The sequence below is a fragment of the Enhydra lutris genome, unplaced genomic scaffold, assembly GCF_002288905.1.
Source record: "Enhydra lutris kenyoni isolate GAN:26980312 unplaced genomic scaffold, ASM228890v2 scaffoldscaffold9, whole genome shotgun sequence".
Taxonomy (NCBI): Eukaryota; Metazoa; Chordata; class Mammalia; order Carnivora; family Mustelidae; genus Enhydra; species Enhydra lutris.
Window position 1 is genome coordinate 75,571,949 of NW_019154093.1, and position 16,590 is coordinate 75,588,538.

General features: G+C 41.2%; 1 protein-coding gene across 1 annotated transcript; it reads left to right on the forward strand.

Annotated features, from left to right (window-relative positions):
* The first annotated feature begins 2,165 nt into the window (after positions 1 to 2,165).
* On the forward strand, positions 2,166 to 12,853 carry LOC111143435 (DEAD-box helicase 20). Its single transcript, XM_022497176.1, has 11 exons — positions 2,166 to 2,483; positions 2,935 to 3,029; positions 4,919 to 5,087; positions 5,706 to 5,820; positions 5,941 to 6,083; positions 6,228 to 6,366; positions 6,462 to 6,520; positions 7,963 to 8,045; positions 8,366 to 8,471; positions 8,598 to 8,699; positions 10,998 to 12,853. Exons 1-11 carry the CDS (start codon positions 2,183 to 2,185, stop codon positions 12,188 to 12,190), a joined length of 2,505 nt encoding a protein of 834 aa, XP_022352884.1. The 5' UTR covers positions 2,166 to 2,182; the 3' UTR covers positions 12,191 to 12,853.
* The last annotated feature ends 3,737 nt before the right edge of the window (positions 12,854 to 16,590 follow it).

Here is a 16,590-nt window from a genome sequence, read left to right on the forward strand (position 1 = left end):
GTTGTTTCAACAGCTAGGATGATAAAGGGGCTTAAAATAGGACACACACCATGGAGACTGGACAGAGGAGTGAATAAAATATGTGGAGGCCCAATTACCTGCCCTCAGGTCATTGTTAGAAAAGGAGAGGGATGGTAGATGGTGGAGTCTAGAATAATTCCCAGGTGTGGGATGTGGGGGTTAGGTGAATGAGAGGAAGGGGTACTACGAGAAAGCCTGGAAAATTCAGTGCCCTCTCCCAACAGCCCCCCCCTCACATGGACAGTTGACATTTTCTCAATGTTTCTAAATTTCTAAGCAAAATATATCATTGGGACCTCTTTCAAATGGGATTACCTTGCCAAAGTACGCCCCCCCCCCCCCGTCATTTGGAATCTGGGTATGTGCACATGTGTGAAAATAGGGAGAGAGATAATGATCAGAATGATGATATAAGGACAAAAGAAAAAGAATATCTTTGGATATCTGGTTTGGAATTGTGAATAAGATTAGGTCCAGAAATATTTAAATTTGAAATTATGACTAAGACTTGGTCACAGGAGCTCGTTTATTCAATATTGAGCACTTACTATGTTTCAGATCTGTGTGTGTGTGTGTGTGTGTGTGTGTGTGTGTGTGTGTGTGTGTGTTTCCCATTAGGAATACGGGAGAGAACCAGAGAGGTCCCTGTCCTCATAGAGTGGGGGGAGAAAGACAATAAACACAATCTCAGGTAGTGGTAAATACCATGAAGAAAAATAAAGCAGAACAAGGGAACAGAGAGTGGTGGAAAAGGTGGGGTAGTGGAGGAGATAGCGGAACTAGGTTAGATGATAATAATAGGTAGGGGTGAGATAGGTGATGGGCATTAAAGAGTACGCTTCTCATGGTGAGCACTGAGTAATGTACAGAATGGTTGATCCCTGTATCGTACACCTGATACTAATATAACACTGTTAACTCTACTGGAATTAAAATACATCTATATGGATGGAACTGGAGGATATTATGCTGAGCGAAATAAGTCAATCAGAGAAAGACAATTATATAGTTTCACTCATATGTGGAATATAAGAAACAGTTCAGAGGATCATAGGGGAAGGGATGGAAAGCTAAATGGGAAGAAATCAAAGAGGGAGACAAACCATGAGAGACTCTTAGAAAACAAACTGAGGGTTCCTGGAGGGGAGGTAGGTAACTGGATTAAGGTAACTGGGTGACATGCATTAAACAGGGCAGGTGATGTGATGAGCGCTGCCTGTTCTGTGCAACTGATGAATTACTGAACTCTGTACCTGAAACTAATGACGTACCATATGCTGGCTAATTCAATTTAGTTTAACAAAATATTAAAAAATAATAGGTCAGAAACGACCTCTTTGGAAAAGACGATATTTGAGCAGAGACCTAAAGCAAGGGAAAGTGGCAAAGACTGTCAGTTGTCACCCTTGAGATGGTGGTACATAGCGCCAGGGACAGCAGCAGCGCCCAGATGACCTGATAGATTTGGGATGTCCATCAGACTTCTGAGGGGCGCGGCTGAGAAGGCAGACGGATGTACATATCTAAGTTCAGAGAGCGGTCTGAGGCCGAGCTAGGGCCTTGGGTGGTATGAGTCGGGCCTGGCTGGAATTCAGCGGACAGTATGGGAGCTCCGTGCGCCAGGTGCTGGGGCTGGCTACGGAGATGAGTGAAGCGATACCGGGACAGACTCGGACCGGACAACGGGTAAGTCCGGTCTGGCTGTGCTCGGAGCTCCGGGCGGGCGGGGACAGGCCCGGCAGCGGGGCCCTCCCCCGCGGCCCCGAGGCGGGGAGCGTGACGCCCCACGCGCATCACAAAGCCGGCGTTGTGAGGGTGGCGGGGCGGGGCGCGGGGCTGGCCGGACCGCCCGCGGAGGCCCGGGAGGCGGGGCGGCGCCCCCACCGTGAGCGCGCGGCGCCCTCTGCAGGCCGCCCGCGGCCGCATCCCGGTAGCCTCCGCCTTCCTCTCCTCCCTCTTTCCGCCTTCCTCGGGCCACATATTTTGTCGTTGTCGCTGTTTCCGAGACTTCCTAAGCTTCCGGCTTCCGTCCCTTCACCCTTCTCCCAGGCCAAGCGTGTCCGTGTCTCCTCGGGAGGACTGCCAATAAAGTTTTTCCTCTTCTCGCTCTTAGGCGCCCTCCCTCGCCTCAAGTATCGCGAGATCCGGCGGCGCGGCGACGATGGCGGCGGCGTTTGAAGCCCCAGCGGCCTTAGCGACGGTGGAGGCCGCTATGCCGGCGGAGTGTGTGGCCTCACAGCTCGTGGCCTCGGAGCCATTCCCCGGGCCGGTGCGGGGTCTGCGGACGGCTCACGACATCAGCGGTCCACGGACCCGCACGGGGGACGTGCTGCTGGCGGAGCCGGCCGACTTCGAGTCCCTGCTGCTGTCGCGGCCGGTGCTGGAGGGGCTTCGCGCAGCTGGCTTCGAGCGGCCCTCGCCGGTGCAGCTCAAGGCCATCCCTCTGGGGCGCTGCGGGCTCGGTGAGGGCGGGGGCCGTGCTCCGGCCGGGAGGGCCCGGGAGGAGCCCCAGGGCGGCCGCCGGTGCAGGCCTCTGCCTGCGGCCAGGCGCTGTGCGCCTTCGAGCCTCAGTTTCCTCTCTTGTAAAACGGAGGCGCGGTGTTCATTTGGAAGAGGGTTACTGCCCTTTGCGCGGTGACCGGTGGCTCTCAGTTCCAGAAGATGAACGGTAGAGGTTCAGGGAAGAGGCATGTTTCTGGATATGACCTCATGCTTTTTTGAACTAAAAACGAAGGTGCCATCTGGGTCCTCTTTGGAGACCCTTCTGGTTCTTTTCATGTTGGTATCTAAGCTTCTTTTAGTCAGTACTGGCTAGTGATATATGTGCATGTATAAGTATATATGTGCGTACAGATGTATATCTGTACATATACATTTTATTTATTTATTTACTCATTTATTTTTCCTCCTCAGATTTAATTGTTCAAGCCAAATCTGGCACTGGGAAAACCTGTGTGTTCTCTACCATTGCTTTGGACTCGCTAGTTCTTGAAAACCTAAGTACGCAGGTAAGTGTAGCTCTGAGAACCCAGAGGAGGAGGGTATGTTATGTGGATTTTATCACAGGTTGGATGCAGTACCAGTGGCTCCTGAGAGACAGAAGAGATGAATTTGATGAATGATCGAGTTAAGCCATATGAAGAGTATAGAAGTAAAGTAGACATTAAAACCGTGAGCGGCTTGGTGGTGTGGATGGTGACCAAGGATTCGTCATTAGCGTTAGAAGTTTGGAAGGTTCTGTTACTGAATCTTAAATAGATTAAGTCTGCCATGGGTGTCAATTTTTTCATTACCTGAAAAAACAGATAGTTCTTTATTCTTTAACTTGCTGACTTAATTGTAGGATTTAGTATTTGGCGTGACTGATGGTAACATGGTGCTCTGGCTATTGCTGGTAACTGCAGGTGATTCTTAGAGCCTCTGTGAGTGTGTCCTATTGATCTCCCATCTTCTAGGTTCTCTTGGAGTAGATCTAAAGATGGCCTTACCCAAATTAATAAGAGATTTAGGTTTGGGGTTTGTCTGTTCAACGAAGTTTGGCTCTGCCCATGTTATGTATAAATAGTATGCCAGTACATCCATATTCAAAGCCTTTTGAGTCCTAAAACCACCACATTCTGGGTTATGCACATAGGAGATCCTTCTGCTTCCCAAGGACCTAAGCTATTCTACTTGTGAATTTGAGATGTATTCGAGATTTTGGCTTCCGACAATTTGGCAGTAGGTGAAATGCCAAAACGCTGAATAAGTTCCATAAACCAAATTTGTCAGATCTTTGTGTTCTCAAAGTAATACATACTCATTTTTGAAAATTGGAAAATTCAGAAAAGAAAGAAGTACCAAGAAACGGCACATACTCTTACCTACCCAGAAAGAAACTGCTGTTAAACTGTTTTGGCATATTTTACTCTAGTTTTGTTTTGTTTTGTTTTGTTTTTAAAGGAACTTTTTTCTTCCCGTAGCTGAGAACGTGTAATTTTACCTTGTCCTTCGGTTGACAGTTACATTGCAGAGTTCTCACTCTGAGTCTCAAGGCTCCTTTTTCATGGACCTAGATATCTGACCCTGATTTGGTCCAGTGACATGGCCTCCCTGCTGTTCTTCTAGTACACTAAGAACATTACTGTCATAAGGCCTTTACATTTGCTGTGTTCTCTTTTTGAAAACAGTTCCCCAGGTGTCACGTAGCTAGCTCTAGTCTGTGGTGTACATTTTGGTCTCTGCTCAAATGTTACTCTCTTAGTGGCCTTCCTAAATTGCCCCATTTAAAACAACTCCTTCCCTTCCTTGTCACTTCTCTCTTTTCCCTGTTTGATTTTTTTTATAGCACTTTTCATTGTATGTCATAATTTATGTATGTTTGTTTATTGTGTATCTTCTTGCACAGAATGAAAGTGCCATGAGAACAAGGACTGTGTATTATTTCTTGTTTTAAAGATTTTATTAATTTATTTGAGGGGGGGTAGAGAGAGAGAACATGAGCCATGGGGAGGAGGCAGAGGGAGAGGGAGAAACAGACTCCCCACTGAGCAGGGAGCCTGATGTGGGGCTTGATCCCAGGACCCTGAGATCATAACTTGAGTCCAGGGCAGACACTTAACTGACTGAGCCACCCAGCACCCCTGGACTGTCTATTGTTGACCATTGACTCTACAGCAACTTACATGTTGCTTAGTACGTAAAATAGGTTTTTGTTTAATATTTGTTGAATGAATGTTGATAAATGAAATTTAATATTTGTTGAGTGAATGAATGGAATAGCTTCCCTTGTCTATAAAAATCCATCATTTAAAATGATCGTTTAAATGAAAGATAGCTCACTGTAGTATGAATGTGCCAATCACATGTACTTCTTCCACTGACTTGTTAAAGGTATATATATTTTATGCTTTTCTAGATTTTGATCTTAGCTCCTACAAGAGAAATTGCTGTACAGATACATTCTGTTATTACAGCTATTGGAATAAAAATGGAAAGCTTAGAGTGTCACGTCTTTATTGGAGGGACTCCATTATCACAAGACAAAACCAGACTTAAAAAGTGTCATATCGCTGTTGGCTCTCCTGGTAAGATATCACTCTGTTCATAACTGGGGCTTTTAAGGAACCGAACACTTTTTGTTTCATAGAAGTGATATAATTAAGGTAAGAATATGGGACTCTTTAATAAATATGGTAATTATCTTGAATATTATAAATGAAGAGGCTTAGACCAGTAAGATACAGACACATGACTGGATTACCACCAGAACTTATGAAATCTCCATTCCGAAGGATGTTTAAGCACACGTATAGAATTGGCTTCTGAGAAGAGGAGGAATGAAATGATTTTCATGAAGCCTTTCTAAGCCATGGATTGGGATTCTTTGCTTCTCTGTTAATCATTCATGAATCACTCATATCAGAATTTAGTATTCAGGGTCTTAGCATTCAGGTCTTTTGATGGGAACAGTGTTAGGGTCCATACTTACTGGTGGTGAAATGTGAGAAAAAAAACAATGGATTTAGCCAAGATCAGAACTCAATTTCTGATTTGTGGTTCAGTGTTTAAATACGTAATAATGAGGGTCCGGTCAAGAAGGTCAGCAGTATAACCTGTGAGTAAGTAGGGTAACAATATTGGCTGAGATTTGCACACATTTAGTACCTCTTAAATATTTCAATATGCTTTTTTCTGGAATTTAGGCAGAATTAAACAACTGATAGAACTTGACTACTTGAATCCAGGCAGTATACGTCTATTTATTCTTGATGAAGCAGATAAGCTTTTAGAAGAAGGCAGCTTCCAGGAGCAAATAAAGTAAGAGAAATAACTTGCTTGACTATTAAAATGGTGTCCTAAAGTGTCTCTTTTTAGCTTTTCCAGGTGGTGGTTACTGTGATTGGTTTTCATGGTGTGTATTTCTCTTCTGTTTCACAGCTGGATTTATTCTTCCTTGCCTGCCAGTAAACAGATGTTGGCAGTATCAGCTACCTACCCTGAATTTTTGGCTAATGCTTTGACAAAGTACATGAGAGATCCCACTTTTGTAAGACTAAATTCCAGTGATCCAAGTCTCATAGGTGAGTAAAGGTATTGGATGCTTAGATTTCTGGTTTGTGATATTCTGGATCTTTCCCTTGCCTAGTTGGCTGTTGCTTTCATATTTGCTCTTAGGATATAGCAAATATATTTGTTTTAATAGAAGACTCTTGACTTCTTTGTAGGTTTGAAGCAATATTACAAAATTGTCAATTCATACCCGTTGGCCCATAAGATTTTTGAGGAAAAGGCTCAGCATTTACAGGAACTGTTCAGCAGAATTCCATTTAATCAAGCCTTAGTCTTTTCTAATTTGCACAGCAGGTAATGTACCTTAAGGGGTCACCGGGGTTCTTGTGAAATAAAAGGTGTTAGGGTTGTATTTATAAAATTATAACCCTCTATGTTACTTTTCATAGAGCACAACATTTGGCAGATATCCTTTCTTCTAAAGGCTTTCCTGCTGAGTGCATTTCAGGTAAGTTCAGCTTTTACTTTAATCTGTGTTTAGTATTTTGACTTGAAGCCTGTCCAAAGTCAGGAGGAAGAAATAGTACTTGTTGAGTTGCCTTATGAATGTGAGGTTACACTGAGTCTTCAGAGTAAAGGAAGTTCCAGGTGAATTTTATATTGGGATTTAATATAGTGGTATTCTTGTTCTTCAAGAAATAACTTGGTATATAATATGAAATTAGAAAATTGGGATGAATTGTCCGTGAAGAACTTAATAATTTTATAAAGTTTGTCTTTGTCATCTTCAGAAAAAAATAGATTGCTTCTTTCCATAATCATTGTGAAAATGCTAAGAACTGCTACTGAATTAACTACTTTAAGGTCTTGTGGAAGGCAAAGATGAATTTTTTTTAAAGATTTTATTTATTTATTTATTTGACAGAGATCACAAGAAGGTGGAGAGGCAGGCAGAGGGCGTGGGGGGAAGCAGGCTCCCACTGAGCAGGGAGCCTGATGCGGGGCTCGATCCCAGGACCCTGGGATCATGACCAGAACCGAAGGCAAAGGCTTATTAACCCACTGAGCCACCCAGGCACCCCTTAAGATTTTATTCTTTTTTTTTTTTTTAAGATTTTTATTTATTTATTTGACAGACAGAGATCACAAGTAGGCAGAGAGGCAGGCAGAGAGAGAGGGGGAAGCAGGCTTCCCGCTGAGCAGAGAGCCCAGTGCAGGGCTTGATCCTAGGACCCTGGGATCATGACCTGAGCTGAAGGCAGAGGCTTTAACCCACTGAGCCACTCAGGCGCCCCGTTAAGATTTTATTCTTAAGTAATTTCTATATCCAATGTAGGGCTCAGACTCACAGCCCTGAGATCAAGAGTTTTATGCTCTACCCACCAAGCCAGCTGGGTGCCCAAGATGATTCATTTTTGACACAAAGCTAAATTATTACTGCTGACCTAATAGGAATGAAAGATTTAAAGGAATTTTTGATCAGTGAGATCCTTTTTAGAGTTTTCATTGATAGCTTAGTTTTTAACCTGTTAGCCTAAGCTTGTCTAGTCATTATGTGTCATGAGATATTGGGAAGAATGTTCTCTAATGGACAATATTTTGACCATAGATCATACTTCTAAACTAAATTTATAAACAGCTGATTATAGCAATTTTATTTTCCTAAGAATTATTCTACTTCATATGTAACTTTGCAGATATAATGTTATATTTGCAGGCGTAATCTAATCACCATTTAAAATTAATTTTTGAATTTCAAGTTGCCTGCCTAACCAGTTTTTAAAAGATTCTGACTAGGTCTTAACCTAGAATTGCATATAAGGAGAAAATTAATTTCGGTTGGTGTATTTTTCAAGTGTTAAGACTGGTAGTTACAATTTCTGCTTTTTGTGGATTTGATAAATATGTGTTAGCTTGTTCTTATATGACATTCTTCTGGGGTGTTTTTAGGCAACATGAATCAGAATCAGCGTCTTGATGCTATGGCCAAACTGAAGCAGTTTCATTGCAGAGTCCTCATTTCCACAGATTTGGTAAATTGCCTTTTCAGTTTGGGTGACTACGCCATCTTGACTTGGGCTCTATCAGACGCACAGGTTTCATTTATTATTTTATGTGGGTGTATCTGATAAGAATATCAGAAGGGAATTGTCTTTCCAGTGCTAGGGAATTTGCTTTCTTCAAAGTCTTTTGTATTTTCATCTCTATTCTTGAAACTGGTCATTAGAAATGAATTCCCTTTGCTCCTGATCATCCTCCTGTTCTTAACTTGGCTGTTGGTTATATCAGAACAGTCGGATGTGTGTTGATGCCAGTGTAGCAGTTAATGCAGACACTTGTTCTCTTCTTCAAGACTTCCCGTGGAATTGATGCTGAGAAGGTGAACCTGGTTGTAAATCTGGATGTACCATTGGATTGGGAGACATACATGCATCGGATTGGCAGAGCTGGCCGTTTTGGTAAAAAAAAAAAAAAAAAAAAAAAAGTTTGGCTGCTTTCTTTAGGAGGAAGAATTGTAGATGTGAAAGGTGGAGCATCACTTACGTGAAACTGATCTACTACATAACATTCCCTCTGCACTTTAGGTACTTTGGGGTTGACAGTGACCTACTGTTGTCGGGGAGAAGAAGAAAACGTGATGATGAAAATCGCCCAGAAATGTAACATCAACCTTCTGCCTTTACCAGGTATATTTTGTCTGTTCATTTTGCCGTCAGAAGAATAATCATATTGGTTATAGGCATAAAAATAATAGCTGAAACGGAGTACTTAGGATATTGGGTTCCATTCAGTATGTTAATTCATTTAATTCTCACCACAGCCCTGTGAAGGGTATGCTGTAATTACCGACTTTTTGTGAATGAGGCTATCAAAGCATTGAGAAGTTAAGTAATTTGCCTGAGTTCTTATAGCTCATAAGCAACAGGGAGAAGATTGCAAGCTAATTCCTGGCACATGAAAAATGTTTTACTACTGTATTGGCTTCATATTTAGCTTGTAACCTTGTAATTTCATTTTATCCTTTTATATAACAGGGCATATATTTTATTACTTTTGTCACTGTAAAGGTAATTTTTGCCATATTCTCCTTCATCACTATGAAGAAGGAGTAGTATCTTTGAATGCTATTTTGAAAATTCTGAAGTGTTTTCTTTCTTTCCTTTTTAAGAAAGTTTATTTATTTATTTATTTGTTATTGAGTAATCTCCACACCAACATGGGGCTCGAACTCAAGACCCCGAGATCGAGTTGCATGCTCTTCTGACTGAGCCAGCCAGGCACCCATGAAATGTTCTCTTTTGATTTTAGTTAATCATATGTCAAGGTCATTTTTTTTTAAGTTCCACCTTGGAAACTGCATGTCTGAAACTATTAATGGTCTCTTGAAAATTTTTAAAAAACTGTCATGTGGAAATGTGGTTTATTTGCTATATATGATAATGTATGCAGTGTTATGGGGTTTATGTATAGGGTTTATGTGTATATACATGTGTATATGGACATATGTGTGTGTAAATATATATATAAACATATATAACATATACATGATCTTGTAGAATATCAGATATATAGTTATTGAATAAATATAGCGTGGAATATTTTACTAATTTATATATAACTCCTTTAGTGGTTTTTATAAAGCTAGATTAAGCAGAAGTCTGGGAATGAGTTCTAGCTTTGTAATTACTCATTCTGTGATCTTTTTCCAAATTTCTTTAATTGCTCCAAACTTGTGTTCTGGTTTAGAAAGTACTTGTTTTTAGAAATGGTCTTTAGGTTCTCTGTCAGTTTTAGGACACTATAGTATGTAATTCTATGTGTAAGTCTGTTGGTAACCTGTCAAATGATTATAATGTGGAAAAAATAAATTGAAAATTGGTATAAGAGGGTTAAGACTTTTGGTGTAGGATTCAGTATCCTAGCATCTAGTGATAAAAAGAAAATTTGCCTTTGCATACTGGAAAAGGACATATTTGGATCTTTTTAGTGTTCATAGAGCCCTGAAATCATGAGAAAGTATATTTGTGGTGTTAGATTTATATTGGAGTGGGAACTTGTAAGACCGTAGACTGCTCAGATGAAGTACCTGTGGCAGGAGTGGGAGAGAAATTGGCCTGTTTGATAGGTATAGGCAAGCAAGGGATATCACCTTAGTGGGAGTCAGAGCTCTAGTCAGAGGATCTGTTCAGCCAGGGTTCAGGAGCCCCAGCTGAAGACTCCTGATCTGAGGGATTAGGTCGTGGATACATACATGTGAGCACCAGTAGCAACAACAAACCGGCAAGACCTCTGTAACTCAGGGCTCTGTATGTTTTGTCTGCCTAAGATGAAAACTGATCACACTTTGGGAAGGTCAGAGTATGTAGGTGGGAGCAAATTGTCCCACCTGGATGGAATAGGAAATTCAGAGAACTGGAGCTGGCAATTTTTTAAAAAATCTCAGACATGCCATTGAGACCATTGATCTTTTTTGCAGTCATCTAACTTTTTCCCTTCTAGAGATTTTTCTTCACTGTTGGGGGCAGTGATTTCTCCCTGTTGGGAGTATAGAGTGGCGGATTTACTTGGGTGCGAAGTTGTAGTTTTACTGTTTTCCCAGCTGACAAGCTTTGGGGAGCATAATCCCTTTTCTAATATCTTGTTTTGCTGTCAGCATTACTGAGATAAAAGGGAGGAGTTGGGAGAATTGTTGCAGACTTGAACCTTACTCCTAGCCCAAGTTCTTTTTGAGTGGGAGGTATGGGGAGATGTTGCTTGTGGGTTTAGGATGGGTCTTGCATATTTGGGGGCATATTTCTTTACTGCAAGGATTATTTAGGTCTTTTGAAATACTAATATAATGTACTCCTTAAGCTTCTCAGTATATTATTAGTATATTTTATTTCTTAACCTTATTTGACCATGGAAGGCTTTATGAAGTCATTCAAAAATTGCTGGTCTAGAACAGCTCAAAATTTTAGTATTCTTTTGTTCCTTTTATGTAGATCCCATTCCTTCTGGTCTAATGGAAGAATGTTTGGATTGGGACGTGGAGGTTAAAGCAGCTATGCATACGTATGGCTTAGCAAGTGTGCCCACCCAGCCCTTAAAAAAGCAGATCCAAAAAGTGGAGAGAACCTTTCAAACTCAGAAAGCTCATGGTAACCACGTGGCTTCATCTAGAAATACTTCTGTATCTTCACTAGTAGTCAAATCAAAAAATAATACTAAACAGAAGCTTCCTGTGAAAAGCCACTCAGAGTGTAGAATCATAGAAAAAGCAATGTCACCGAAAGAAGTGGGCTGTGGCATACAATTGGAAGAGCATTCTGTTGAGATCTCTGTTGAAAACACTACCGATCAGCACCAGGTCAGAGAAGCTTTACCTGCGTCACTGCCCAAAATTCCTTGTCTGTCTTCCTTTAAAATCCATCTGCCATACTCTTTGACTTTTACAGAATTGGTAGAGGATTATGAACACTATATTAAAGAGGGGTTAGAGAAACCTGTGGAAATCATCAGGCATTACACGGGGCCTGGGGATCAGACTGTGAATCCTCAGAATGGTTTTGTAAGAAATAGAATTCCCGAGGAGAGAGTGGCAATACTGGCAAGTAGTAGTCAGTCTGGAGACTCCGAGAGTGACAGTGATTCTTACAGCTCGAGGACTTCTTCCCAGAGCAAAGGAAATAAGTCCTACTTGGAAGGCTCTTCAGATACTCAGCTGAAAGACTCGGAATCCACTCCTGTGGATGGTCCTATCTCTTTGGAACAACCTCTGAATGGAAACGACACCCCTAATCCAGCAGAGTATCAAGAATCACCTGGAATCCAGACAAAGGCCAGGCACAAAGAGGGGGCTAACCAGAGAGCCAAGCAAAGCCGGAGAAACCCTCCCAGATGGTCTTCCTATCGTGCACCGGCAGAACCTCAGGATGATGGTTGGTATGACTGCCACAGGGAAACCCATCCGAGTTCTTCTGATGCCTATGACTGCCACAGGGAAACCCATCCGAGTTCTTCTGATGCCTATCAGGATTATGAGGAGTACTGGAGGGCGTACTACAGGGCATGGCAGGAGTACTATGCTGCTGCTTCTCAGTCGTATTACTGGAATGCTCAGAGGCATCCAAGCTGGATGGCAGCTTATCACATGAATACCGTTTATCTCCAAGAAATGATGCGAGGCAACCAGTGATTGTAGGCAGCACCTCGCACCATCCAGAAATACCCACAAGTGATACATTTGGATAGCCCATCTCCTAGGCCTATAGTAGAGTGGCAGTTTTGAGGAATTTGAGAAGTCTTAAGGCTTCCTGCTGGGACACCTCTATTTTTCAGATTGTTTTGCCCTACCTGACCAGGTACATTATCTTTTTTTTAAAGAAACTTCACAGATCAGATTCTTGAAGGAAAATTTTGGGGACATAGAGCTAAAGGATGGCATTTTCTGTAAGCCATTTGAAAAAGAAACATTTAAAAAGACCTATACCAGTGCTTGCTTTAAAAAAATAAAAACAGTTGAGATTTAAAAAATAATGTCAAGTTTATGCTGTGGAGTTCTTGACAAAAGGCTTGGACTATATTTCCATAGAAGTGTGTTCTTGTAGAAATTTGTAGCATGGCAGATCAGAGAATCCCCTCGCCTTTTATGTTTAGGCAGGAAGGACTAAATACTGCTTCAGACTTTCCCAAAGGTACTTTCCTGCTTTTTGCTTCCAGTAAAAATATTTGTTACCAGTGAAACCGCAAACTTAGCCAAATGTTTATTGACATGTTTATTGTTCATCTTTTGAATGTCTTTTAAGATTGTGAAAGCTGTCTATGTTTTTACTGTGTATTAAATAGCTCAGGATCATCAGCGGTTGTCTTATTTTTGTTTCTTTTCTTTTTATTTGAAGATTTTATTTATTTGACAGAGATCACAAGTAGGGGGAGAGGCAGGCAGAGAGAGAGCAGAGAGCCCGACACGGGGCTCGATCCCAGGACCCTGGGATCATGAGCTGAAGGCAGAGGCTTTAACCCACTGAACCACCCAGGTGCCCCTTATTTTTGTTTCTTAAGAAAAGGAGTAACTCTTACTCTTTGTTGGTTCTTGGACCCTTTTATGATTCAGATGAAAGCTATAGATTTGAAAGTTCCATCTGTAAACAGGAGCTGTATGTGTAATTCTAAGAGGTTCATAGACCCTCTCAATCCCATGTATGGAACCCAAGAACTGCACTACTCTGCTGGGAGGCTAAGGGAAAGTTCTAGCTCTTTAAGTATTTTTCGGAAGCTTGAATCCATTCTGTTCAAACTCTTCCCACAGTGTGTCCTAATCTTATGTCTTTTAGAAATTTCCCCAGTTTTTACTTTTAATGTTTTTAATTTAAATTTTCTTCCAGTTTTTACTTTTAATGATACCCAGTGGGGAACATCTCATTCTTCTGAGATGATGCATCTATAAATTACAAGTTAGAAAAAATATGATTAGAAGTTACAGCAGTTCCCCCTTATCTGGGAATCTGCTTTCTGCGGTTTCAGTTACCCCCCAGTCAATTGTGGTCTAGAAGCAGAAGATCCTTTTGACATATTGTCAGGCCGGTAGTAGCCTAATGTTACGTCACAATGCCTATATCCTTCACCATCACATGGACATGCTATCATCCCAGCATCACAAGAAGAAAGGTGAGTACAGTACAGCAAGATTTTGAGAGACCACATTCACGTAACTTGTAGTATGTTGTGATTATTCTATTATTACTGTTAATCTCTTACTGGGTCTCATTTATCAACTGAACTTTATTTTATTTATATATATATATGTATGTGTATATATATATATGTATGTATATATTTATATACAGGAAAAAATGTGGGTATATATAGGATTTGGTACCATCTATAGTTTCAGGCAAGGTCCTCTGGGGACCTTGGAACATATTCTGTGTGGATGAGAGGGGCCAGCTGTACACATTCTTTCATTCCCTCTCTGGGGCAGTCCTTTCATGATTATGCGTTTGGATCCCAAACCTTTTTGTGAACTGGATTTGTGGTAAGAGAACCTGTTACAGATAGAAACGTGTTTACTTTTTAAAAGGAAAGTTCTTCTTTCCTGTATACATACTTAGCTAGGCAGTACAAACATTTACTCCCAGGGCTGTCCACAAACATCCACGGCCATTGTCATTTACTGTCCACCACTCACCTAAGCACCCCCCTGAACTCCTGTTTCACTTGGATTCCAGTCATCCAGGTTGGGCAATGGTAGGCTTTACTTACACGTTTCTGTACTGTACATGTATTGCCAAGTTAGAATGAATTAGATTAACTCTGTAAATAGCAAATCCATAATTAGGTCCAGCATATCATTAAGAGGTAGAGACTTTAATTACACACATTTCAGTAGATCCTGTTGCTATATAATTGAACTTACCTCTTTTCTTCTACCCTTTCCCCCACACTACAGCCAAGTTCACAGTCTGTCATGGCTAGGGGATTTTAATTAGGATACTGCTGCATCTTAATTAGAGATGAGGTTACCCATTAGTCTTGAAATTAATTGGATTCTCTCTTTGGGTCTCTTTGTCATATATTGTGTTTGCTTTTTTTCTTTTTACTAGAAAAATAAGCTGGAAGTGAGGACACATATAACAGGAAAATGATAGCTTCATTTTCCATAAGCATTTCCTTGGAAAATTTCAGCCATTCCCATCCCAGAGAAGGGTGGCTATGGAAGGAACCTGCCGCTATTTGTGCATGAATATATGGAAGACTTTTTTGTTTAGAATTGGCAGTTGAGGTGCCTGTTTCCGTCACCTGTTAGGAACCATAGATAGGTTTTAGGTAAATACGCTTGTGAATGCTTTCTGATGTAGTTGAAAGAGTATTTGTCCTGGTGGAGGCTCTGCTGCTGCCTCCTTTATCTTCTACCTGTCATACGACCTCTCAGGGTCTAGTTTTCTCATCAATTAAATGAGGGAGCTGGACTAGATTTTTAGGTTCCCTCCCAGTTTCTAAGACTTAATTATATGACTAATAAGAGAAAATATAGTTAGGGAAGAGAATAATCATTTCATGAATATAGAGAACCTTTATAAATTCAGGTGATTTGGATAAAGGCCAGTGTGAATTGGTTTAACATCTGAGTTCCAGAGTGCTAAACTGTACTGACCACAACTATTCAAGTTAAGCTTTAACTTAAATTAGGCTAGCAGTATTAACATGTAGAGAAATCTTTAGGAAACCTGCAGCTGCAGATAATTCTGACTTAGAAGACATTATTATTTTGCGTAATAAAAAGGTAACATTTTCTAAATTAGCATAAGTATTATAGTAATACCTAATCTTTTAGAAACATGTGATCTAAATACTAAACCCCTGAATACTAACAATTGAACAGGAATTATATTATGTGAAGACCAAATCGTATGAGACAAGGGAATAGTTTGAAGTTTTAGGGGTTTTTCCCCCTCCCCTAAATATAATTAAGTCTGTTAATCTTTCAAAATAAGAGGATATTTTTGATAATCATTGCTGACCATTGGAACTGGATCCATCACCAGGTTGTTCTCTTGTTTTGGCCGAATATGGTTTTGTGCCTCTGTGAACAAGCACATATGTCCCAGTTAACACTGAGTGCTTTTCAGTGAAAACAAACATGCATTGCTCAGTGCACATCTGGTTTACAGTTCCTGGGCTCCAGATTGTGTGAGCTGTGGATCCGTAGTGACACCTAGTGGGTGATAAGGATAGGAGCACCTGCGTTTCATAGCCAACTTCTAAGGCCTTGGAGCACCATGGATTGGCCTTGATGTTCCACTTCTATTTCGGTTTTCATTGGGATGTGGTTGTGGGAAAATTAAAAGGATTCCCATTGTTGTTGGGAATGTGTGTTGTTCACATGATGGTAGAATATGAAAATGCCTGTTGTTCTCACTACCTAAATCAGAATTAGTAAGGTTAGAGCAGGTCTTCAAGATATCTTAATACAGTACCCCCATTCCTAAGATGAAACACACTGAAGCCAAGAGAAAAGTGCCTGAAGGGAAGTCATGCAAGGAAGAGAGAGAACCTAAATGAGAGCCTCCATCCCCCAATTCCAGAGCTTCCTGCCCTACCCTACATAGCATTTCATTTGGAGGTTTCTTTTTAGTGCCAGACCCTGGTTTAGAGGAAGGAGAAAAGATTCAGTATTCTCAGCAGAACCAATACCGATCTGTAAAGGCAGATTTTCTTCCAGTAATGCAGAGCTGGAGCTCAAAACAGGGCTGTTGACAAAGGCAACACAGTGCTTGTGGACATCTCTGAAAACGTACAAGTGGGCAAGAGCCATGGTCCCCATGGTAGAGAGGCTGCTTGTACCGAGGAGGGGAGGAAAGATAAGATCGCCCCGTTCGCACCCTGCGGAGATGCTGTGGCTTCTTTCCAGCAAGACAGAAAACCCCTCCGTGTTTAAATTACCCTTAGTTTCTAGTGGATAGCAGGAGAAACGGTAGGAAAATAACCATCCGTGATCACTTGAGGCTTTGTGGCACATGGTCTGTTTAATCCAGATAGGACACATCAGGTACAGCAGTGGCACGTGACTCAGTAATACTGTAAATGATAATACAT

Bases quoted from the DNA above. Each gene is read 5' to 3' on its own strand.
- LOC111143435 (XM_022497176.1), top strand. From the start codon at position 2,183: ATGGCGGCGGCGTTTGAAGCCCCAGCGGCCTTAGCGACGGTGGAGGCC. The intron at 5,821-5,940 runs GTAAGAGAAATA...TCTGTTTCACAG, and splicing joins AGCTTCCAGGAGCAAATAAA to CTGGATTTATTCTTCCTTGC. The intron at 8,472-8,597 runs GTAAAAAAAAAA...TCTGCACTTTAG, and splicing joins TGGCAGAGCTGGCCGTTTTG to GTACTTTGGGGTTGACAGTG.